This window comes from Epinephelus moara, chromosome 8 (assembly GCF_006386435.1).
Source record: "Epinephelus moara isolate mb chromosome 8, YSFRI_EMoa_1.0, whole genome shotgun sequence".
Classification (NCBI taxonomy): Eukaryota; Metazoa; Chordata; class Actinopteri; order Perciformes; family Serranidae; genus Epinephelus; species Epinephelus moara.
Window position 1 is genome coordinate 37,281,426 of NC_065513.1, and position 24,893 is coordinate 37,306,318.

Below are 24,893 nucleotides of genomic sequence, written 5' to 3' on the forward strand. Positions count from 1 at the left end.
ACTAGGTTCGCTGCTAACAAGAGTCTGTAGCTTCACAGTAGCTAGTTCTCTGGCTCAGGGTATGTGTGTGCATTGTACTACTGGGTTAGCTGCTAAAGCGGGTGTGTAGCTGCAGTGCGGCTCGTGTTTCGGCTCCAGGTTTCTGAATGTTATTGTGCTACTGGGTTAGCTGCTAATAAGAGTCTGTCGCTGCATGGTGGCTTGGTTTTTGGCTCAGGGTTTCTGAATGTTGTTGTGCTACTGGTTAGCTGCTCATAAGAGTCTGTCGCTGCATGGCGGTTGGATCTCTGGCTTAGGGGAGGTGTTAGAGTTTGTAGCTGTGCAAAGGCTCAATGTTTGTTTCAGGTCCTTCAGCAGACATGCCCCTACCATCTCACGAGTAGAGAATACTGCTAATACTAATTTTTTCACGATTTTGAAACCTAGTTTTTATATACTTATACTACTTATATTTTTCTATGGTGTGACAGACTCATTACACATATTTGTTTTTGCTTTACCTGGACTTAAAGGTTAGGGTAAGGGACTGGGGAATGCATACTGTCAGTGAGGGTCCTCATTGAGATACAAGGACAGGAATGTGTGTGTGTCTGTGTCTGTGTCTGTGTGTGTGTGTGTGTGTGTGTGTGTGTGTGTGTGTCTGTGTCTGTGTCTGTGTGTGTGACTTTCTTTCTGTGTGTGGGTGTATAATGGGTGTGTATGTGTGTATCACAGCAGCAGATGACTTGGTCGTGACTTCCTTTGGTGGTTAATTAAGAGAACAGCTCACACCAGGGGCACATTTGTCACATGTATCAACCTTTCCTTCCTGAAATGTGAAAAATTAATGAACTTCTTGTGGAGTAAATATTGTTAATACAGTGTTAACATTTCCTTTCCAATTTAACTGTAAACATTGGGGAAACATTCAGAATACTTTTGGGTTTAGTGAAGGAATCCTCAAGGGTTTGCCCCCACAAGACTGCAGCTAATTACAAACTAAAAAATAGAGATTTTTAACTTCACATGTTTCATGTTTTGTCAACCCTGTGATGAGAATGGCTTTCATGCCAAAGTTCAGTGCTCTCTTGCCGACCAGGATATCCACGTCCTTAAAAAGTCTACAATTATCTAGTCGTGAGGCAACATAAAGGAAGACACGGTCTCTGGAGAGCCTTTTTTTAAAGTTAAGCCTGAGCATAAATAACTCTTTTAAACGAGTGATGCACTGGCGGTTCAGACAGCGGCTGCTATATTTACAATGTCTGCTACACATGTGAAACATTAAGTTTAATCCTAATAAGTGGTTCTGTATGTGTCAACTTATCATTCACCATTTTTTTTAAAAAGAAGAAACATTTTTTAGGCAACACGAAACAAATTAGAGATAAAAAGAGACCAGAGATTCAGAGCCAGAGAGAGTTGCTAATGCATCAGTTAAACATTGCAAAATGATGTACTGTGTCAAGGGGGAAAGTCTCAAATCATGGCAACATCAACCCTCTCTCATTAACAGCTCAGAAGAGCACAGTTCAAAAGTTGCCAACACTGACGTAAAGACATTTAACGGGATGTTTACTGCAAAACATCATCTCTGAGTTGACCCAAATCATAGTTTTGTTATTTTAAGGAGCACTTCACCCACCCAAGACTGTTTTATGTCACCCGGTGTTACATTGAATTTGTAAAGAAAACTTTGTTTTTCACATATGACTGCAGTAAACCAAGAATACAAAAATAGTTCTTGATGAGCTGAAGTCATAGGCGACCTCATTTAACAGCAGCAAAACTTTATAAAACATCCATTTACAAACTTTCCCACAACTCGTGCAGTATAATCCAGGTCTCCTTTATCAAGTCATATGATTAATACCAAAACAGACAGTGCTTTCTGACAGGGAACTGAACTAAAATTGAAACTTAGGGTGCTTTCAGACCCAGAGTCGTCTTGCTTTGGTCTGAATCAGGGACTTATTTTGTTACAAAGTTGTGTAATTGTCTAGAGTTGGTTCGTGCTCTCACGGCAGCATTTACAAGTGGACCAGATCAAATGCCTTGTGCGAGAAAGCTGCTCTTGATTGGTCAGAATTTCCATGTGGGAAAAATCCAGGAAGTAAAGCAAACGTTGAAGAAGAGTACACTTGCAAGATAAATGTGACACTTTCTAATGTCACAATGGAGGGACAACTACGCAGGTTGATTTTAGCGCTGCTCATCGTGGACTATATTGCTGTCATTGTTCATTTTAGTCAAACCATACAGTTTGAAAACGAGACGACCTCTCCAAGAAGGTCTCGGCCCAGTTGTTTTGGTGCACACTCGAGTGTGATTGCTGTGTTCACACCTGCCCAAACGAACTGCACTTAGGGGGCAAATGAACTTGAGTTTGATTGAACCAAACCAAACAGGGCAGGAGTGAAAGCACCCTTAATTATGCTCTCTTTGAAGCCAGACTTCATTGACGAAAACAGTGATTTAACCTCGCTGAACATGGGAGCTGCCGGTCTGCCACTGCCATGATCGTAGTTTGTTTATGTTATTGTGGACTAATCCTTTAAAACACAAAAGCTTTTGTCAATGGAATCTGGCTACAAAGAGAGCATAAATAAGTTTCACTTTAGTTCTGTTCCTCATTGGAAACAGTTGTTAATAAACAGATGTTTTGATTAAGTTGTGCAGTTGTTTGACACGGTTGCTTCTGACTTCAATTCATGAAGAATTTTCTTTATTTGATTCATCATTAAATAGAGGCATACAAAGTTTTCTTTATGAATTCAATGTTAACACGTGAAGTATTCCTTTAATGTCTTATTGTGGCTTACATGCTTGTTGACTTTCATGTTTTAAAGTTAAATGTGTCTTATCAAACATGTCGATATTTCCACTGACCCTGTCCCACCTTCCTCCCCACCACAGAGCTCAATGAACAGAATGGCCATCCAAGCCTTGGAGAAGATGGAGACGAGAAAGTTCAAGGCCAAAGGAAAGGGCCAGCGCGAGAGCAGCTGTGGAGCCTCGGATTCGCTGAGCAGCAGCTCCACCTCTGACTGCGCCATCTGTCTGGAAAAGTACATTGATGGGGAGGTAAGAGAAGACACTATGTCCTTTGATTCGAATTAATAACTTAATCTGTTTTGGGGAATGTCACGTCTAAAGGCAAACGATGGTATTAATTGCCATAAACTGTGGCTTGCTATACTAAATAGGCTCTTACAGTGAATACAAAGTTAGACATTTCTTGCTTTGATGTTTATATGCATGTATACCATCTCAATATTCACCTGTAAGTCAGTCCATATTAATTGGTACCTAACGCATATAAGTGACAATACACTTAAAAGTCTTTTAAAACCTCAACTTGGTGACAAAGTTATACCTCAAAACCAATCAAGTGTCATTGCTTTAGAGTAACAGTTTTCCTGACACGTAGCAGTTCAACAAAAATACAGGAATACCCAGACTCTACGTGCATTAAGTGGACCATCTGTGAGCCAAACCTTTAACTCTGGCAGTGTTTGTGCGGTCATCAACCCACTGAGCTTGTTTTCTTTTCATTACATATTCTGTAGACCTGAAACATAATGCAGTTCTGTGGACAATAGAATGGAAGTTCCCCTGATGTGCTCAGGGACCGCAGTCCCGCGATCTTCTGTGACGTTCTTTCCGGCGCCTTTTAGATGTTTAGCTCAGTCTTTCAGAGCACCTGGAGAGATAACGGTACCCAGAGTGCATTGGGTTGTGATTTTGCTTCCTGTTTTCCCAGTGTGGCCTTCTTTAATCCTTAAAAGGAGTCATTGTCAAAATATGTATCCTAATCTTGGACTCTGAGGGTTTACTGTAACAGCATTGCTCATCCTCAACACGGATGCTGCAGGGACAAACCCCTTTGCCCAGGGGGACATAGTTGGTGCATGCATGAGTGTTTTTTTTTGTGGTAATGTGTCTCTTCGGTAAGGAGGAGAAGAAAACACAACAAAGCATGGCGCCAGGATTGCACAGAGGAAGTGGCGATATAAAAGGCTGAATGGCATCAAAGCGCTTTTTGAGCAGTGAACCAAGCAACAAAAGCTTGGGTGGAAAAGAGCTCAAAGATGAGTCACATTAAGCCACAGAGTAAAGTATTTATGGCAGTGAAAGAGCTCTCACTGGAGAAGAATATTATAATTCATATTCATACTGCTCCTGCTGTTGTGTCTTGGAATTCCTCCATGCCAATTCTCCATCTGAATACAAAGTGTTGCATTCTTTTCATATCAATCCTCAAGTGAAAGCCTCTTGTTTGTTTTGTTCCTGAAAGTGGTGACATTGAGCATCAAAGTTGTATTTGTACTGTGGTGTGGCATCTAGTTAAGAGTTTTGTTTGTGGCATCATGTATAGTTGGCTCCTCAGAGGGAAAAATTTGATTAAGACTGAAAACCATCAAACCTACTGACAGTCCAGTACAACTTTGCTGCCACCTTCTGGACATTCAGCCACTCACCATCACATTTTTATTCACTGTTTAATTTATTTATAATTTAAAAAAAAAGGCTTATTATACTATTTCATTTTACACCTATCTTATCAGTAGATAATATTAGTTTAAAAATATTGAAGGGTTTAAACATAAACATTTTTTTTTTCAAGTGGTGAAATCTGTCTTGGACAAGGTGTTTTCTGGCACTGGGCAATTTTGGAAGCAAAAGAAAAGTGAAAGCAGATCAAAACATATAATCAAACATATTTACTTCGTATAGGTAAACACCCTTTAAAAACACTTTCACCCAAAATTTGAATTAAGTTGATACATATAATTTTAAGTTGGTTGTTTTTTGGTAGCATATAATTTGAATGGGTGTATGTCATAAAGGAATGTCAGAAAATGTCACAGTATAGTATGTCTCATTTATTTGATATGTAGTCCAATCATCTTATTGCATTTATTGTTACTGTATTTGTTGCTGCCTGCATTTTGTTAATGACAGTACAGGTCAAATCTAACTACTAAATGCTGTTGTATTTTCTCTTTCAGGAGCTGCGAGTCATCCCCTGTGCTCACAGATTTCATAAGAAATGTGTCGACCCCTGGCTACTCCAGCATCACACCTGTCCCCACTGTAGACACAACATCATCGGTAAGTTTGTACACAACCTCTGACTGGTTCGACATTTCAATAAAATAATCTTTGTTAGAAACAGAAATATTAGGGAAAACGTTTCCTGGTTCTTTTCATTTGCGACATTTCGTTATTTGTTTTCACAGAGCAAAAGAAGGGAAATCCAGGACCAGCATGCATGGACCCTGGTAACCCAGTCCATGGCCGGCAGCGTGTGGTGCTGCCAGTCCATTATCCTGGCAGGGTGCACCGTGCTGGCCAGGTGACAGCCTACCCAACCAGAACCAGCATGGACCCCCACGGCAACCCCATCACCGTACTCACTGTGGACCAGCACCCAGATCCTCAAGGTCTTTACCCTCCCCAGTCAACATCTGCCTTTCTCCGGAGCTACCACCCAACCCTTCATCTGGACCACTCACTCAACCCCCACCACTGTGGATTAGAGCACCGCGGACCACCCGCCTACCCAGCACAGCCGCATCACACTGCTTTTAAACGACCCAAGTTCCATGGTCGCAACTTTTCCCGAGCAGCCTGCTTCTCGCAGTACGAGACTATGTACCAGCACTACTATTTTCAGGGGTTGACTTTCCCTCAGCCTGAGGGAGGCCAAGGGCCTACTATGGCAGGGCAGCTTGGTGGAGGAGGAGGGGCCCACAAGGGCCACCACAGCAGGGCCTTTCAGCAGGGGCTGTTATACCCCACAGTGGTACACATGGCACCTGCCTCTTCTTCGAGGATAGGTGATACTGGCAGCACTTCTGGCCTGAGCTGTTACCATGGCCACCGCTCAGTGTGCAGCGGTTACCTTGCTGACTGCCCTGGTAGTGACAGCAGCAGCAGCAGCTCAGGCCAGTGCCACTGTTCCTCCAGCGACTCCATGTTAGACTGTACTGAGGTCAGCAACCAGGGGGTGTACGGTAGCTGCTCTACCTTCCGCAGCTCACTGAGCAGTGACTACGATCCTTATGTCTACAGGAGTAAGAGTCCATGTAGGGGCTCCGTGGGGGAAGCAGGGGCTGCGGCCTGCGCCTCAGTTCCTGCAGAGGACTCATCATCCCCTGTTCCCTTGGGACATGACTGCCTCCAGCTCCCTCCTGGAGCTTCGGGATATAACTCGGGGGACCACCTCTCCAACTGCAGTTTGGAGCCCAACTACAGCAGTCGCTCATCACTGGAACCCAGGGAGAACAGCAACATTAGCACTACCTCAGCCGGGGCTCCAGAGGCTACTGGAGCAGACAGGGGGAAGGGGGCGCAGGAGGAGTCGGGAGAGCTTGGGGCTGCAGCCTGTAGCTGCTGCTTTGAGGTGCTGCCTCCCAATGTGGAGTGCAAAGGGCAGGACTTGGACCAAGCTGGGGCTTTGGCCACAGGACGCTTTCACAGGGGGGTGGACTTTCAGAGCTCAGCCTCCAAGAACTATTTTGCTCCTGAGCACATGTGCCCTTCCTCAGAGCAGGTGAGCTACGAAGGGCTGCCTTGCTGCTTCTACAAAGAAATGAAGGTGCACAGGGCCTCAACGGGGCGCTACACCGAGGACTATGCTGTTAATGTGCAGTATGCGCATGCAGACTCAGAGGCCTGCTCTGGACAGGGCTGCTGCGAACTCAACCAGAGAATACCCATAATTCCTGAGGACACAGATTGTGAATTGGGCACAGGGGCAGAGACCCAGAGCAGTTTATTGCCCATCAGCGTCACAGTGGAGGCAGAGGTGCGGACAGGGGAGCGACACGAGCCCCGGGAGGGGTATTTCACCTCAGGACAGTTTAGAGGTCAGCCATACCCTCAGGAGGAGGAGACCAGGGCTTTGTTCCACCCTCAGCTCTCTGCAAGCCCCACTGCATTGGGAAGCAGCAGTACTTCGACAAATGAGGGTGGACTGGGTATATGAACTCCAGCCCAGAGACAAGGGACTCAGTCTAAAGTATGTATTTGGTACCGAACCAGTCAGTCAATCATTGAAACCCTCAGCTGCCTTGTTCTAACCTTGCTCTCTGAGCTCTGAATGTTATCATCTTCGATTGTGTGGATTTCTACTGAAATGGCCTGTCATTTCTAGACAGTGTATCAAGTTCATTCCTGTGGCCACAAACGTCTCAGAGCCGACGATGTTACCATAGTACTGAGACAAAGTGAAACTACAAATATGGATGGAGGTTGTTAACTGAAACTAGAAGTAGGTTGGTATTGGCATCTATTTGCAGACTGTCTGCTGCCATCAAGGGTTCGGCCCCTTCGGCATTAAGTAATCCGGGCCCATTTCTTGTGAGACTTTTTCAAGAACAAGATATCTTTGGTGCAAGATCTAGGAATCTGAGATTTTTTTTCTCTACAAAAATGTACACTCTTAATTCACAAACATCTGCATCTACATGTATATGTGCGCACATGAACACTGACTGCCTATAAAGCTTCAACCACCAACTCAAATAGGTTGTACGGACATAGCTATACCAAAACAGAAAGACATGATTGTTTTTTTTTTTCTTTTACTTTTTTCAAAAGCAGGGAAATGGGTCATTCTTAGTGTTTGCGACCCACACATTTCTCTGAGGAGAAGAAGCTATATATTACAGGAAAAAAATGCATAGAAATGTGAATGCAAGGCTGACACTGGTCTCTATTCAATATAATACAGAATTTGTTTTATGCATTGCATTTCTGTCCAGTAGTGGCCTACCTGTATGAGATGTGCCAGAGCAACATGAAAGCCTTATGCTGGTAAGCTGTTTGTAGCAATATCTAAAAGACACTGCGCCGCTTTTAGTCGAACTCCAGTCTGAAGTGACAGTGTCTCGGGGTCAGTAGATTTCTCCAGAAGTAGAGTGTAGCACTCTACCTCCTGTTTGGAAGCCCTTAAAAGTGTATTTTTGCTGTCACTTACTCAATTTTCCTCAATGAGGCATGCTCTAATAAATATCTATAAAAAGATTCTAGCATGTATCAAAAGGCCAAAGGAAAGTAGCTGGAAAAGACTCATATTTCATAAGGGTTCCTTATTGTACTGTGACTTTTTTTTTTTAATCGATGCAGTTATACATACCACAGTGTATCCGTTTGAATCATATCGTGCCATGCATAATACATACTCGCGATATCAATGCTTGTCATTCATGCCTTTCTGTTTGTCCTGCAGACTGTTTTTATACTGTTTCTATGAAATATACACATTCTCTACACAGAGGAAAACTTTCTGAAATAACCCTATTTATAAGTTAACCCAGTGCTGTAATCAAGTGAGAATCTAATCTTGCCTTTTGCATAGAGATATGTACCTACTGCAAATATAACATTTTGGGGTACTTGAGTCACTATTTAATTTTTTTTGTTATTGTTTCTAGCACTTAAGAAGATTAAAATGTGTACAAAAATTAATATTTTTTAATTTTTTAAGAATATAATTATTTTCTGTCATTACCATTACAAATGTTTAAAAAAAAAAAGGCTAGAAATCAATCTGTGTATATTTCTGTACCTGTATAGCAAACACATTTCATAAATGGAAATATGTTCTCTGAATATTTATTTACTAATATATTTATCTTTAAGCCATGTCTTATGTTCAGAGTGTATGAACGTTTGAGTTATTTGGTTGCTTTTTATTTTGAGAAAAATCACTAACATGAGACTTTGTATATACATGGTAATTGCACACAAGACGATTAAATCTTCTCTGACCAAAAAACTGATTTTAAAACTTTAGTACCATACAGTTTTGTAATTAAAGTGTACAAAGATCTGTAAAATATACAGTTTTATTCAAGTAACTCATGTTGTGGTGTCCTTCTTTCCATTGTTTGAATTCCACGTTGACATTTTTACATTTTGCTTTCTAAAAGTTAGTAGTTGTATTGTTGTTAGTAGTAATAAGTAGTTTGGTGTCAATGTTTTCCAAAAAAATTTATTACTTGTTGCCAAAATGTTGACATTATAAAAAATATTCAAAACTAACAACACTTACATGGTTTAACTCACTTGCCAGTCTTAACATTACCACCACAGATTCAGTGACATGCACTCTATACACCAACATTGGTACTGTTTTTAATGAAGACCAACAGCAGGTAAGTAAATCAATAAATATATCCACTGACCTGATTTCCTGTCACTGTGCAGAGAGAAGCTCTGGGGATTCATGCTCTGAAATTCATGTCTGATAACTGCAGACAGTTTGTTATACAGGCAAAAAAGCCTGAAACACAGATCAAGTCCTTTTGCTTTTTTCCATAGGTGTCAGAAGTGCATCTCACAGTTTGAAACCAGAGTGAAGAGCCACAATTCCGCCGGTGAGGTTGTGGTACTTCACACAGTAGAAACCTGCATCCTCAATCATACATTTAAACTCCTCCTGTAGAAAAAAACAAAAGAGCACAGGAAATGATTTACTAACATTTAATCCACAAAGTTACACTGCTGCACATAGTCAGGTAGGTGTTTGGCAACAAATAATTAATACAGGTGAAAATCTAACAAGCTTTAAGTAATGGAAACAAAATTTCAGAACCTACAATGACAAGTAGTGTTGAGACAGTTAAATATTCAATTGATAAAAAAAATGAATCAGCATTTCTTCTCATTTCTAATAACAGCAAAGTGCAGTTTCACTGGTCTCGTATGACTTAATTCATTACATGTACCTATAACATTTAGTATACCATGACTTTTAGTGAGACATACCATACTATGACCTGTGTTTCTATATTTTTGGACAATATATCGTGACTTTTTTTGTTGTTACCTTTTCTGACATACTAGGTTTAGGTGTTATACTGTATTATACTATGACATTTTTTCATGATTTTGGCAACATACAAAACTATGACTTTTGTCCTCAAAATACTATGACATACTATGACTACCTTTCATGATTTTGGACGACATACTATACTATAAACTTTTTTCATGATTTTTGACGACATACTACACAAAGTTTTTCATGATTTCTGACGACATGCTATACTATGACGTTTTTTTCATGATTTTTGATGACATACTATACTATGAACTTTTTTCATGGTTTTTAATCACATGCTATACTATGACATTTTTACATGATTTTTGACGACATACTACACAAAGTTTTTTCATGATTTCTGACGACATGCTATACCATGACGTTTTTTCATGATTTCTGACGACATGCTATACCATGACCTTTTTTCATCATTTTTGACGACATGCTATACTATGACATTTTTACATGATTTTTGACGACATACTACATGATGACCTTTTTTTCATGATTTTTGATGACATGCTATATTATTACCTTTTTTCATGATTTCTGATGTCATACTATACTATGACGTTTTTACATGATTTTGAACAACATACTATACATGATGACCTTTTTCATGATTTTTGATGACAAGCTATATTATGACGTTTTTACGTGGTTCTGGATGACATACTATACTATGGCGTTTTTTCATGATTTTTGATGACATGCTATTCTTTGACGTTTCTTAATGATTTCTGACGACATGCTATACTATGACGTTTTTTCATGATTTCTGACGACATGCTATACTATGACTTTTTTTTCATGATTTTTGACGACATACTATACACGATGACGTTTTTACATGATTTTTGATGACATGCTATACTATGACGTTTTTTTCATGATTTTTGATGACATACTATTCTATGACGTTTCTTCATGATTTTTGACGAAATGCTATACTATGACCTTTTTTCATGATTTTTGATGACATGCTATATTATGATGTTTTACATGGTTCTGGACGACATACTACACGATGACATTTTTTCATGATTTCTGACGACATGCTCTACTATGACGTTTTTTCATGATATTTGATGACATGCTATATTATGACGTTTTTTCATTTTTGATGACATGCTATATTATGACGTTTTTACATGGTTCTGGACGACATACTACACGATGACATTTTTTCATGATTTCTGACGACATGCTATACTATGACGTTTCTTCATGATTTTTGACGACATAGTATACTTTAACATTTTTTCATGATTTTTGACAACATGCTATATTATGAAGTTTTTTTCATGATTTTGGACGACATACTATACTATGACCTTTTTTCATGATTTTTGACAACATACTATACTATGACCTTTTTTCATGAGTTTGGATGACATACTATTCTATGACCTTTTTCCATGATTTTGGACGACATACTATACTATGACGTTTTCTCATGATTTTTGACAACATACTATACTATGACCTTTTTTCATGATTTTGGATGACATACTATACTATGACCTTTTTTCATGATTTTTGATGACATAGTATACTATAACATTTTTCATGATTTTTGACAACATACTATACTATGACCTTTTTTCATGAGTTTTCATGAGTTTGATGACATACTATTCTATGACATTTCTTCATGATTTTTGACGACATAGTATACTATAAAATGTTTTCATGATTTTTGACAACATGCTATACTATTAAGTTTTTTTCATGATTTTTGACAACATACTATACTATGACCTTTTTTCATGATTTTTGATGACATACTATGCTATGATGTTTTTTCATGATTTTGGACGACATACTATACTATAACATTTTTCATGATTTTTGACAACATACTATACTATGACCTTTTTTCATGAGTTTTCATGAGTTTGATGACATACTATTCTATGACATTTCTTCATGATTTTTGACGACATAGTATACTATAAAATGTTTTCATGATTTTGGACGACATACTATACTATGACGTTTTTTCATGATTTTGGACGACATACTATACTATGACCTTTTTTCATGATTTTTGATGACATGCTATACTATGATGTTTTTACATGGTTCTGGACGACATACTATACTATGACGTTTTTACATGATTTTTGACGACATACTATACTATGACGTTTTTACATGATTTTGGACGACACACTATACTATGATCTTTTTTCATGATTTTTGATGACATGCTATATTATGATGTTTTTACATGGTTCTGGACGACATACTATACTATGACGTTTTTACATGATTTTTGACGACATACTATACTATGACGTTTTTACATGATTTTTGACGACATACTACACGTTTTTTTTCATGATTTCTGACAACATGCTATACTATGACGTTTTTTCATGATTTTTGATGACATACTATTCTAAGACGTTTCTTCATGTTTTTTGACGACATACTATACAATGACGTTTTTTCATGATTTTTGACGACATGCTATCCTACTACGACCTTTTTACATGATTTTGGACGACATACTACACGATGACGTTTTTTGATGATCTTTGACGACATGCTATACTATGACCTTTTTCATGATTTTCAACTACTTACTATACTATGACGTTTTTACATGGTTTTGGACGACATACTATACTATGAGCTTTTTTCATGGTTTTTAACAACATACTATGGACTTTGGCATCACTATTGGCGACCTGGTGTAGCAAGCAGTGTGGATCCATGCTATAGAAATATCTATCTGCAATCGAACCAAATCTACTCAGTTCAGAATTGTACACCGCACATACTGTATATAACACCTACTCTCAAAAATAAAATGGATGCTAATGTTTCCTATCTCTGTTGTAAGTGTAACTCTAAGTCTGGAAACTATATTCACTGTTTTTGGCTTTGTGTGAAGCTACAAAGCTATTGGTCCAGTATTGTGAGTGAACTGTCTGTTATATTTGTTGTGCAAATAGATTTGGACCCTATGTGGCTCCTTGGACTCTCAGATGGTCATACTACAAACATCAAACACAAAAGACTTTTCAATCTTTTGACTTTTGCTGCCAGGAAAAATATTCTGCTCTTCTGGATCAAGGATGCTGCTCCAATAAAAAAGTCATGGCACAATCGTGTAATGCAGTGTATTCCCAACGAATATATAACCTGTATGCATCACTCTTCAGTAGAGGCATTTCATAAAGTTTGGGATCCTAACTTAAAGTACAACGGACCTACACTGTCATCTTCTATATTACAGGGGTTTCCTAAATTGGCCTAGCCAGTCTCTGGACACTTCTTGTAAATTAGCCCTCTTGTAACCTTGTTATTTGTCTGTATAGCCCAGTCTGTTTGGTTATTGCTGCCTCTGTGTGGCTGTGGGAGGTGAGGGACGTTGGGGATGGATGTAATGCCCACTCTCTCTTATTTATTTTTATTTATTTCCACTAAATCTGTTTTTCATTGTTACCTTATTCTGTTATTTTCAACTACTCCTTCTATTTGCCATGTGATGTGTGAGCTGTTCTGTCCTGTGTTTTATGTAAAAAATGCAATAAACATATATTAAAGGAATAAAAAATGTACTATACTATATTTTTTAATGATTTTATACGACATACTATACTATGACATTTTACCATGGTTTTGGACAACATACTTTAATGTGATTTTGTTTCATGATTTTGGACGACATAGTATACTATGACCTTTTTTCATGATTTTGGACCGTATACCTTATTATTACGTTTTTGCATGATTTTGGACGACACACTATACTATGACGTTTTTTTTCATGATTTTGGACAACACACTATACTATGACGTTTTTTTCATGATTTTGGACAACATGCTATACTATGACGTTGTTGCATGATTTCTGACGACATACTATACTATGACGTTTTTGGATGATTTCTGACGACATACTATACTATGACGTGTTTTCATGATTTTGGACGACATACTATACTATGACGTTTTTTCATGATTTCTGACGACATACTATACTATGACGTTTTTTCATGATTTTGGACAACATACTATACTATGACGTTTTTGCATGATTTTGGATGACATACTATACTATGACGTTTTTGCATGATTTCTGACGACATACCATACTATGACGTTTTTGGATGATTTCTGACGACATACTATACTATGACGTTTTTTCATGATTTCTGACGACATACCATACTATGACATTTTTTCACGATTTTCGACGACATACCATACTATGACGTTTTTGGATGATTTCTGATGACATACNTTTCGACGACATACCATACTATGATGTTTTTTCATGATTTCTGACGACATACCATACTATGACGTTTTTCATGATTTCTGACGACATACTATACTATGACATTTTTTCATGATTTTGGACGACATACTATACTATGATGTTTTTGCATGATTTTGGACGACATACTTTACTATGACGTTTTTCATGATTTCTGATGACATGCTATACTATGACGTTTTTGCATGATTTTGGAGGACATACTATACTATGACGTGTTTTCATGATTTCTGATGACATGCTACACTATGACGTTTTTGCATGATTTTGGAGGACATACTATACTACGACGTTTTTTCATGATTTCTGACGACATACTATACTATGACGTTTTTTCATGATTTCTGACGAAATACTATACTATGACGTTTTTTCATGATTTCTGACGACATACTATACTATGACGTTTTTTCATGATTTCTGACGACATATTATACTATGACGTTTTAAATGGTTTTGGACGCCATACTTTAGCATGATATTTTTTTCATTATTTTTTACAACATATTATACTATGACGTTTCTACATATTTTTGGACAACATACTATGACATTTTTTTCATGATTTTTGACGACATTCTACTATTACGATTTTTCATGATTTTTGACCATATATCTTATTTTGACGTTTTTACGTGCTTTTTGACGACATGCTATACATTATGATGTTTTTTCATGAATTTGAACAACATACTACACTAGTTGTCAAAAAACATGAAAAAACATCATAGTGTTGTTGAAAATAACAACAAAACATCATAGTATAATATGTTGTTAAAAGTCATGGGGAAAAAAAACGTCATAGTATAGCATGTCGACCAAAACCATGTAAAAATGTCATAATATAGCATGTTGTCAAAAATCATGAAAAAAGCTCATAGTATAGTATGTCGTTGAAAACCATGAAAAAACATCATAGTATAGCATATCATCAAAAATCATAAAAAAAAGTCATAGTAAAGTATGTTGTCCAAAATCATGAAAAAACATCATAGTACATAGTATGCTGTGACAAAACCTGAAAAACGTCATAGTAAAGTATGTCTTCCAAAATCATGAAAAAATGTCATAGAATAGTATGTCGTTGAAAATCATGAAAAAACATCATAGTATAGTATGTCGTTGAAAATCATGAAAAAACATCATAGTATAGTATGTCGTTGAAAAAAAATGAAAAAACAGTATAGTATAGTATTTCGTCCGAAACAATGTAAAAACATCATAGTATAGTATTTTGTCCGAAATAATGTAAAAACATCATAGTATAGTATGTCGTCAAAAATCATGATAAAACGTCATAGTATAGGATGTCATCAAAAATCATGAAAAATGTCATAGTATAGTATGTCATCAAAAATCATGAAAAACGTCATAGTATAGTATGTCGTCCAAAATCATGATAAAATGTCATAGTATGCTGTCAAAAAGCATGAAAGAATGTCACAGTATTGTATGTTGATAAAAATGATGAAAAAAAGTCATAATATAGTATGTCGTCAAAAATCATGAAAAACGTCATAGTATCGTATGTTGTTAAAAGTTATGGAAAAAAAATGTCATAGCATAGTATGTCATCAAACATCTTGAAAAAACGTCATAGTATTGTATGTTGTTAAAAGTCATGAGAAAATGTCATAGTATAGTATGTCGTCAGAAATCATGAAAAATGTCATAGTATAGTATTTCGTCCAAAATCATGAAAAAACCTCATAGTATAGTATGTCCTTAAAAATCATGAAAAATTTCATAGTATAGTATGTCGTCAGAAATCATGAAAATCGTCATAGTATAGTATGTCGTCCAAAATCATTATAAAACGTCATAGTATAGTATCTCGTCAAAAATCATGAAAAACGTCACAGTGTAGTATGTAGTCAAACATCTTGAAAAAACGTCATAGTTAAGTATGTCGTCCAAAACCATGTAAAAACGTCATAGTATCGTATGTTGTTAAAAGTTATGGAAAAAAAATGTCATAGCATAGTATTTCATCAAACATCTTGAAAAAACCTCATAGTATAGTATGTCCTTAAAGATCATGAAAAATGTCATAGTATAGTATGTCGTCAGAAATCATGAAAAAACGTCATAGTATAGCATGTCGTCCAAAATCATGATAAAACGTCATAGTATAGTATCTCGTCAAAAATCATGAAAAACGTCACAGTACAGTATGCAGTCGAACATCTTGAAAAAACGTCATAGTTAAGTATGTCGTCCAAAACCATGTAAAAACGTCATAGTATCGTATGTTGTTAAAAGTCATGAGAAAATGTCATAGTATAGTATGTTGTCAGAAATCATAAAAAAACATCATAGTATAGTATGCTGTCAAAAAGCATGAAAGAATGTCACAGTATTGTATGTTGTTAAAAATGATGAAAACATCATAGTATAGTACGTCATTAAAAATCATGTAAAAACATCATAGTATAGTATGTTGTTAAAAATCATGAAAACATCATAGTATAGTATGTCATTAAAAATCATGTAAAAACATCATAGTATAGTATGTTGTTAAAAATTATGAAAAAAAACGTCATAGTATAGTATGTTGTTAAAAATTATGAAAAAAACGTCATAGTATAGTATGTCATTGAAAATCATGAAAAAACGTCATAGTATCGTATGTTGTTAAAAATTATGAAGGATAAAAAAAACGTCATAGTATATTATGTCGTTAAAAATCATGAAAAAAACATCATAATATAGTATGTAGTTGAAAATCATGAAACATCAAAGTCTACTATGATGGCAAAAATCATGAAAGAACGACATACTATACTATGACTTTTTTTATCACATTTTCATGACATATTTTACTTTGAGATTCTTAATCATATTTTAATGACATACTTTACTATGACATTTTTTATTATTTTTTTATGGCATTCTATAATATGATATTTTCCTTATCACATTTTTACGACATACTATAATACGACATTTTCATCTCATTTTTCGATGCTTTCTGTGCAACATTTATTAAGAAATTTTATGGCATACCATGACTTCTTTTATGCATTTTTTATGACATACTATATACTATGGTAATTTATATTACATATTTATGGCATAGTACATTATGACATTTTCGAAAACATTTTCATGACATACTTTACTATGACTTTTTTTTTTAAATTTTAATAGTGCGTAACATACATGATTTTTTATAATATTTTCAATGGCATATTATTCTTAACCTTTTTATGACAGTTTAACGGCATACTGTAGTTTGACTTTTTTATGACATAACTATAATTAATATAATACAGTGGTCCAGGGAGCTATCACAAACTAGGACTGTTTAGTTGTGCTGTCTTGCAATCAATGTTCATGTGTTGCTCAATGCATATTCCCTGAGAAAGATCTGTACAATCTAAATGGGGAATGTTTTTTAAAATAGCTCTAATTTGAGGTTAATCACATCAGAATTGAGAGGAGCAATACTAGAAATAGGGAGACAAAAATTAAAGAATCATATTTCCTCACCTGGTCTGGGAACTTGCGAATGCTTTCTACTAGATACTGGTACGACTTCCAGTCTCCAGCAATCACCTCTCCCAAAACTGGGATCATCTGGAAACTGTATGCATCATAAAGCCTGAAAAATCGAACAGGATGCAAATTACCAAAGAAGCCAAAAACTGCTTTCTCAGACAGAGCTTAAACCTGCGACCAATCCACTCATTTTCCCAAAATCTTTCATACATTGATTTATAACCAAATCTATGTTGATAATGTGCTCTCACACAAGCACTTTTTTTTTCTTCTTAAGGAAATGCTTTTTTTAATTGAGTCAAACATCTGCACTTAAAAGAGTTGGAAAGACTGACTGGCGCTCGTAAAAGGTGACTTCACTAATTAATCCTTTCTCTCCACTTGTAGCTGTACACATCAGAGGGTGGAGTCTTTGGCTGGAGGAACATCCTCCACAAACTACTGGCCCTCCATCACAAGGTTGGCCCACCATGCTCTGTAGTAATTTTAACGGGCAATCTGCTGAAGTGCTTTGAGGTACAAACCCAGCAGGGGGCAGTGTTTGTCTAAACCTTACAAAGCAAAAAGTTGTTCGTCTTATATTTTCATATTATGGAAGGACACAGCAGCCATTCAGATAACAAAAATATATATGAATACATTTGTTTAACATTTGTCTTTAACCTGAGCATTTGTGGGAAATATCTCCATTTCAAAATAACAAATCACTTTTTCTAGATTACAATGAGCCTGTTTTTTTTTTTCTGAATTTCTACAGCAGCTCTGTGCAGGTTGTCCATGAGCACACAGCAGCCTCCAGGAGCCAAAACAAGCTGCAGCAGTAAAAATGTGCTGTCAGATTTGTGATGGCGGTAATAAATCCACAGAGGCCTTCTTAGATTCACAAGGTTGATTCATATTCACACCGAGCCATCCATCATGAGCCAACACTCCTCCTCACCTTGCCAATAGAGGATTGGTCACTTTGCTGAACTCTAAACACATGAACCTGCCACCAGGCTTCAGGACCCGCAGAGCCTCCTGCAGTGCCTGACAAAAAGAAAAAGGAATTTACGTTGACATGATTCATCAAACAATGAAAAATATGTTCACAACAATTTCAATTATCAATTCATTACTTTAGTTAATTATAGAGCAAAAGATTTGTTGGTTTCAGCTTCTTAAATGTGAGGATTTGCTGCTTTTTCACATTTAACGCCACTGTAAATTGAGTATCATTGGATTTTGGAATTGGATTTTAACTGTGAGTCCTCTTTAAGCATGTGAGTGATGGAAATGAAACCTTAAAGGGACAGTTCACCCCAAAATCAAAAAGACATATTTGTTTTCTTACCTGTAGTGCTAATTATCAGTCTACATTGTTTTGGTGTGAGTTGCAGAGTGTTGGAGATTTCGGCCGTAGAGATGTCTGCCTTCTCTTGAATATAATGGAACTAGATGGCACTCGGCTTGTGGTGCTCAAAGTGCCAAAAACATACATCCGAAAAACTCAACAGCAATGTCTCTTTCTGGAAATCATGACTTGGTTACTCAAGATAATCCACAGACCTTGTTGTGAGCAGTTTCAAGTAGGAACTATTTTCTTTCTACCAAACTACACCCACCAACCGTATCACCAGGCACAGAAGCGTGCATCCCCTGCTAGCTCACCTAGCACCTCTGAGCTAGCAAATGTTACAGCTCAGCCGAGGTGGACGCCATTAATGTTTACATCCCAAGCGGTCACGAGCATGAGCCTCTCATTAGTTAATAGATGCACTCATGCCTCTGCGCAGTAACACAATTTTGGTGGATGTAGTTCAGTAGAAAGAAAATAGTTCCTACATGAAACTGCCCTCAAAAAGGTCTGTGGATTATCTTGAGTAACCTGGTCATGATTTCTGGAAAGAGACATTGCTGTTGAGTTTTCAAAATGTATCTTTATGCACTTTGAGAACCACAAGCCGAGTGCCATCTAGTTCCATTATAACCAAGAGAAGGCAGACATCTCTAGAGCCGATATCCCCAACACTCAGCAACTTGCACCAAAACACTCTAGACTGATAAACAGCACTACAGCTAAGAGGAATAATATGTATTTTTGATTTAGGGGTGAACTGTCCCTTTAAGTGCAACCCAGCACCAGCACTCTTTATAAATCCATCTGTGCATTAGAGAAAGGCTGTAGTAATGTTCCAGTCAGTTACCTGATCTATATGGGTGACGTTTCGAATGCCAAAGGCGATGGTATAAATGTCAAACTGGTCATCTTCAAAGGGCAGCTCCTCTGCGTCCCCCACCACCCACGACAGACCTGATGCACATCAACACACAAAGACACATTGGCACAGACGCTCAGGTCAATAACTGTCTCACCGTCTTCACTTTAACTTTGCTCTCTACTCAGATTCCAAGTGCTGTGTTTTGATTGCAGTACTGATGCACCTGTAGCTGCAGTTTATAAACTTGTGACAGTTTTACACCAATAGATCGGTTTCATAATTCTGTAACAATTAATCTGTTCAGGTGGCTGCACAGAACTCTCACACGCTTATGATTAAAGTGGTCTGAGCGCTGCACTCAGGAGTCTGATGTGAATGTTTGGAAGTGAATGTCTGCACATATTTACTTTATATTTCATGCATAAAATTATCTGAGAGTGTTGACAGCCAGTCACAGCTGTCGACTTTTCAGAGACAACTCCACTCAGAGCTCAGTGAACTCAGCTTATTACACTGAATACATTTACATGCACTTATACTATGGAACCTTATGCTGCCTTTGATCACATTTGATAGAAATGCTCACATGGAACATATGGTATATGGCAAATGGTCTAGTCTTCGGACCACTCGAAGCGCTTTTATGCCACATGTCACATTCACCCATTCACACACACAGTCACACATGGTGGCCGAGGCTACAATGCATGGTGCTAGCTGCTAATCGGTAACCACTCACATGCACTCGCACACAGCCGGGAGCAATTTGAGGTTCAGGGGGTTCAACCCAATATCCCTCCTCAACTCCTCTATCCTCCATCAACTCAAACTACATTAAAAGTTTCTATAGCTGTTAATAAAGCCTCCTGACAGCTGATCTAGTCTCTATATACAGACCAGACGTTGCGCTAGACTTTTTCGTCGCCGGTCATTTTGACCGACAGGGTCAAAAAAATCCGGTCATAATCTATTTTTACCGGTCATTTTAATTTTCGTGAGAGAATTCCGGAGATCTTGCCTCCGGAAGAAGAGCGGAAGAACCCTGGTTTCCGGTTGTAGGCTGTTTGTAGTTCGCGTGATATTGACCAATCACGTTTGAGCCGGCTGCAGTTGTTGCCAGGTTAAACGGTCCGTGCGGTGAACTAACGAGGCGGAACATAATTGGCGTCACTGCAAACTCTGAATCCATCGCAATGGTTCAGCATATTTACTTATATATAAACGGAAGTCGGAAACGGAAATTCGCCTCCTCCGCCCAAATCAAACCGGAATGCCAAAAAATCGGGGGTCTGCCCCCAGAGGCTGTATCGCCATCTGCCGGAAGTCAGACGCCGAATACAGCCGATGGGTTCTGAGAATGCAGCTGATCCAGCTGTGATCAGCTGCCGCGTCATTGGAAACGGACGTCGCTTCGCATGACGCTTCGCATGACGCTTCAGAGGGAAGGACGTCGCATTTTGTCTAATTGCTAAGACATGATTTGCAAGTTAGGGAAACAAGAATACGAGGTCGGGTATTGGGATGAATCCAGTATCTTGCCCAAGGATATGTCGACATGCGGACTGGTGGAGCCAGGGATGGAACCGCCGATCTTTAGCTCTACCTCTGAGCCACATACCTCTGATCAAGAAGTTATCCAACTTTCTCATCACTGTCTGTTGTCCATGCAGAGGTGTCTTTAACTTATTAATATCCTAACCTTTACTGACTGACTAGGTTTTGTTTTTGGCGATGGGCCCGGGTGGAGCCGCAACGGGTGCAGATCTTGGCGGTAGTGGCAAATATTCGAAGGAGAACTTTGAAGGTTGAAGTGGAGAGGGGTGAAGAGCAGTTGAACATGGGTCAGTCGGTCCTATGATTGGATGCTGATGAGGACCCTACCTAACCCCCCCCCCCCCCCCCCCCAACACTGATGCTCATGATATTAGCATCAGCATTATTTTATCTTATGATAAAAACATAAGCAACAACTTTTGCCGAATAATATACAGTCTAAAATGAGTGTGAGTATCTGATCAAAGAGTAACTAAACAACACCAAAATATCAGTGCCAGTTTACAACACTGGACAGCACTTAATACTCTGTGTTATTAAGAACACATGATTATCTGTTCAGACAAAAGGTTGAGGTTTAATCCCCAGACAGTGACGAGAAACCTGGATACGATCTTTACATGCTACAGCTCAATCAATACTCAATATCCAGCTCTCTCAAAGCTAAAATGAGGTTTAATCCAGGCTCCTGTAACTGTGGGATATTTACATGCACAGTAACGTGACAGAGATATCCCAATAACCTGATCTGTGTACATGTCAACATGCTCACAAAAACCTCACAGTCTCACAGTTGATCAGATGTCTCCTTACCAGCACTGACGCCCGTGCTTTCCGCTTTCTCCTTGCCCACTTTCAGCATCTCCTTGTTGATGTCACACACCACAGCCCTGGACTCCTGGGGCCCCTCCTCGTCCTCGGTGGAGTAGTTGTTGGAAATGTCCTGCCATGATGGCGTCTGCATGGACCGCGTCGCCCGTCGCTTCTGCCGCTCTTGCTGAGAGCGAACGTACTCCAGGAAACGGAAGGCAATGTCACCTGACAGACAAAAAAACACAGAAGTGTGACACCAGTCTGGGGTTGAGCTTTGATCTTCTGCAGAGTTGCACACACACTGCTTTACCTGTTCCACCAGCCACATCCAGAAGTTGCGCCCCGGGCTGTGGGTGCATGACGTGCAGCAGCGTGTCCTTCCACAGTCGATGGATCCCCAGACTCATGGCATCGTTCATAGTGTCGTACTTCTGCGCCACATTCTCAAACACCTTATACACTGAAGAGCAGAGAGAGAGACAGAGCAGATTCATCACTGGAAGCTGTTTACATCAGGGTTTCATGGGTTTCAGAAACACTGTTATTCTAAAAATAGTGTGATGTGTTCAGTTTGATGCATCACTCGCAGCACTCTAAAATTGGGGTCAGGCATCATTTGCAGACCACACAGGGTTTGTATTTCACTTTGCATCTCAAACTTTTAACAAATAATTTATTTTTTGAGGAGTTTATTCTTAATAATTGGACAGAAGGGTGTGTGAAATTAACAGTCAGAACATCTAGATGGTCAACAAAATAATATCTTAATTTGTATATGGTTCTAAGAGGTATTGCCTTCATTATGTGAATGTATAGCTACAGGACATTATTTCATTTTCCCATCGTTAAAATACGCCAATTTGATGTCGTTCAATAAATATAAATCAATGCACACAATAAACTACAGATATTATTTAAAATGACGCAAAACATTCGTCTGACAATAATACAGATTATTTGCTGTGTGCAAAACTTTTCTTATTTTCTTCACCTATGCCAGGGGTGTCAAACATACGGCCCGGGGGCCAGAACCGGCACGCCAAAGGGTCCAATCTGGCCCACTGGATGACTTTGCACACTTAGGGCCTATCCCATTTCTACCCCTTAAATCTTCCACTTGGTATTGAGTGCCCTCGTTTGAGACATAACCCTTGATGAGGGAAGTGAGAAATATTAGGGTAGAGATCTGCCGTCACGCGTAGTAGCGACGCAAGATACCGGTAGTCATTCAGGTTTGAAAATGCCGACTCCAGTGCTTCTGTTGTGGTGTGTGCTATGTTTATTCTTCTCCGTCTGATGAATGAATGGAGAAGAAATGCTGAAAACTATGACGTCATCTAGTTTTGACCGATTTTGTTCGGGTAAGTCGATTTGTTTAAATATTCTGACACAGTGTTCGACCGAGTCGGCTCATTCCGATCATACAGTAACAAATTGTTTTCCAAAACTTGACGAAGTTGTTGACTTCGCAAGGTGTTCTGGGAAATTTCATCTTCCACTTCGTTGAAAGTGTGCATCGGGGCTCCCTTGGAATCTAGGGCAGGTTTTAAGTGTTGGAAACCACTTCCACTACCTCAGTTCTGTTTTGGGACACCACTAGCCTAAACGTGAACACGCACAACCAAGTGCAAGTGGGTAGTTCTAGGGGAAGTGTGGGTATTGGGACAGGCCCCTAATACTGATGCACCTGTGAAGGCTGAGAGGTGTCAGATTTTAGAAGTAAATTAAACAGTGAGTAGCTTTCTTTATCTAAAATGCTGCTTCAGAGGTTTTTCCACCCTGACCAGAATATAGTAATTTGCACTTACTGTGGTCATATATTAAATATTGTGCAAAATACTGTCGACCACCAGCTTCAGTACAAAATAATCTGCTTTCGATTTCTATCTTAAAACAATATTGGTGGAACCCTGCTGCTGAGACACTGCCAAAACATTAGATTTGTAACTGATTTGTAAGGCGGGGGAAGACTTAACCTGCTTCCTCAACAGCTTACACTTTAGTTTGGTGTGGGAGGAGTGGGAATGTATAGAAAAATGTATGTGTGAAATGTGAAAAAACATTTGGATGTGTTTGTTTTTTATTTAGTTTACTGGCCCCGCCCACCTGCGATCAAATCTGACTCTTGACCTATGCCAACAGCACTGCAGGTTTAACGTGAATTAAAAAGTCATACTGATTAATGCCTGCAGCCTTTAAGTTCGGCTCATAAAGAATACACCAACAACCACTCATGTTAGTACAGTCACACTTGCACACACTGCAGAGCGGAAGCAATCACCTTCAAAGTGATGACAGGATTTATTGCACTTAGTATCACTAAGGTTCAGCTGTGCCGAACTACACAGCAAACTCTCACAAACCGAAAAACATTTAAACCCCGCCCCTCGAGGTGTGAACATTCACAGAGAAGCAAATAACTTTTAAATAGCGAGTTTTTTAAATGAAGTTTGTTACAGTGTAGGGCGCATCTGTGCTCCAGCTCACCTCTCTTCGCCTTCTCCGTCTCTGGCACCGTTTCAAACCCAAAGTGTGTGTTTCTGTCTTCAGCTGCTTCACTGAAACAGCGACAGGTCGACGGGCCCAAGCAGCATCCTGACCGGGCCGAGGCTCCAGCAGCGGGGACGGGGACGTTTCTGTGGGACAGACGGATCACCCTCCGCACCAGCAGTCTCATGGATGCGGCCATGTTGCCTGATTATGCAACTGTGCG

The 24,893-nt window shown here is 38.6% G+C and overlaps 2 protein-coding genes across 3 annotated transcripts in view; one reads left to right on the forward strand and one right to left on the reverse strand.

The window, feature by feature from the left end:
* Positions 1-8,788, forward strand: part of znrf3 (zinc and ring finger 3) — an 89,933-nt gene extending 81,145 nt beyond the window's left edge. For both annotated transcript variants that reach the window (XM_050051819.1, XM_050051820.1), the window contains exons 6-8: positions 2,896-3,063; positions 4,992-5,094; positions 5,223-8,788. In XM_050051819.1, the coding sequence (XP_049907776.1) occupies positions 2,896-3,063; positions 4,992-5,094; positions 5,223-6,973 (2,022 nt within the window). In that variant the 3' untranslated portion in view covers positions 6,974-8,788. The remainder of the gene's footprint in view (positions 1-2,895; positions 3,064-4,991; positions 5,095-5,222) is intronic.
* A 179-nt stretch (positions 8,789-8,967) lies between these two features.
* On the reverse strand, positions 8,968-24,893 carry coq5 (coenzyme Q5, methyltransferase). The gene is made up of 7 exons (XM_050051878.1): positions 24,668-24,893; positions 22,491-22,640; positions 22,181-22,405; positions 19,799-19,905; positions 18,553-18,641; positions 17,604-17,715; positions 8,968-9,430 (listed from the first exon to the last, which is right to left on the reverse strand). Exons 1-7 carry the CDS (start codon positions 24,867-24,869, stop codon positions 9,329-9,331), a joined length of 987 nt encoding a protein of 328 aa, XP_049907835.1. The 5' UTR covers positions 24,870-24,893; the 3' UTR covers positions 8,968-9,328.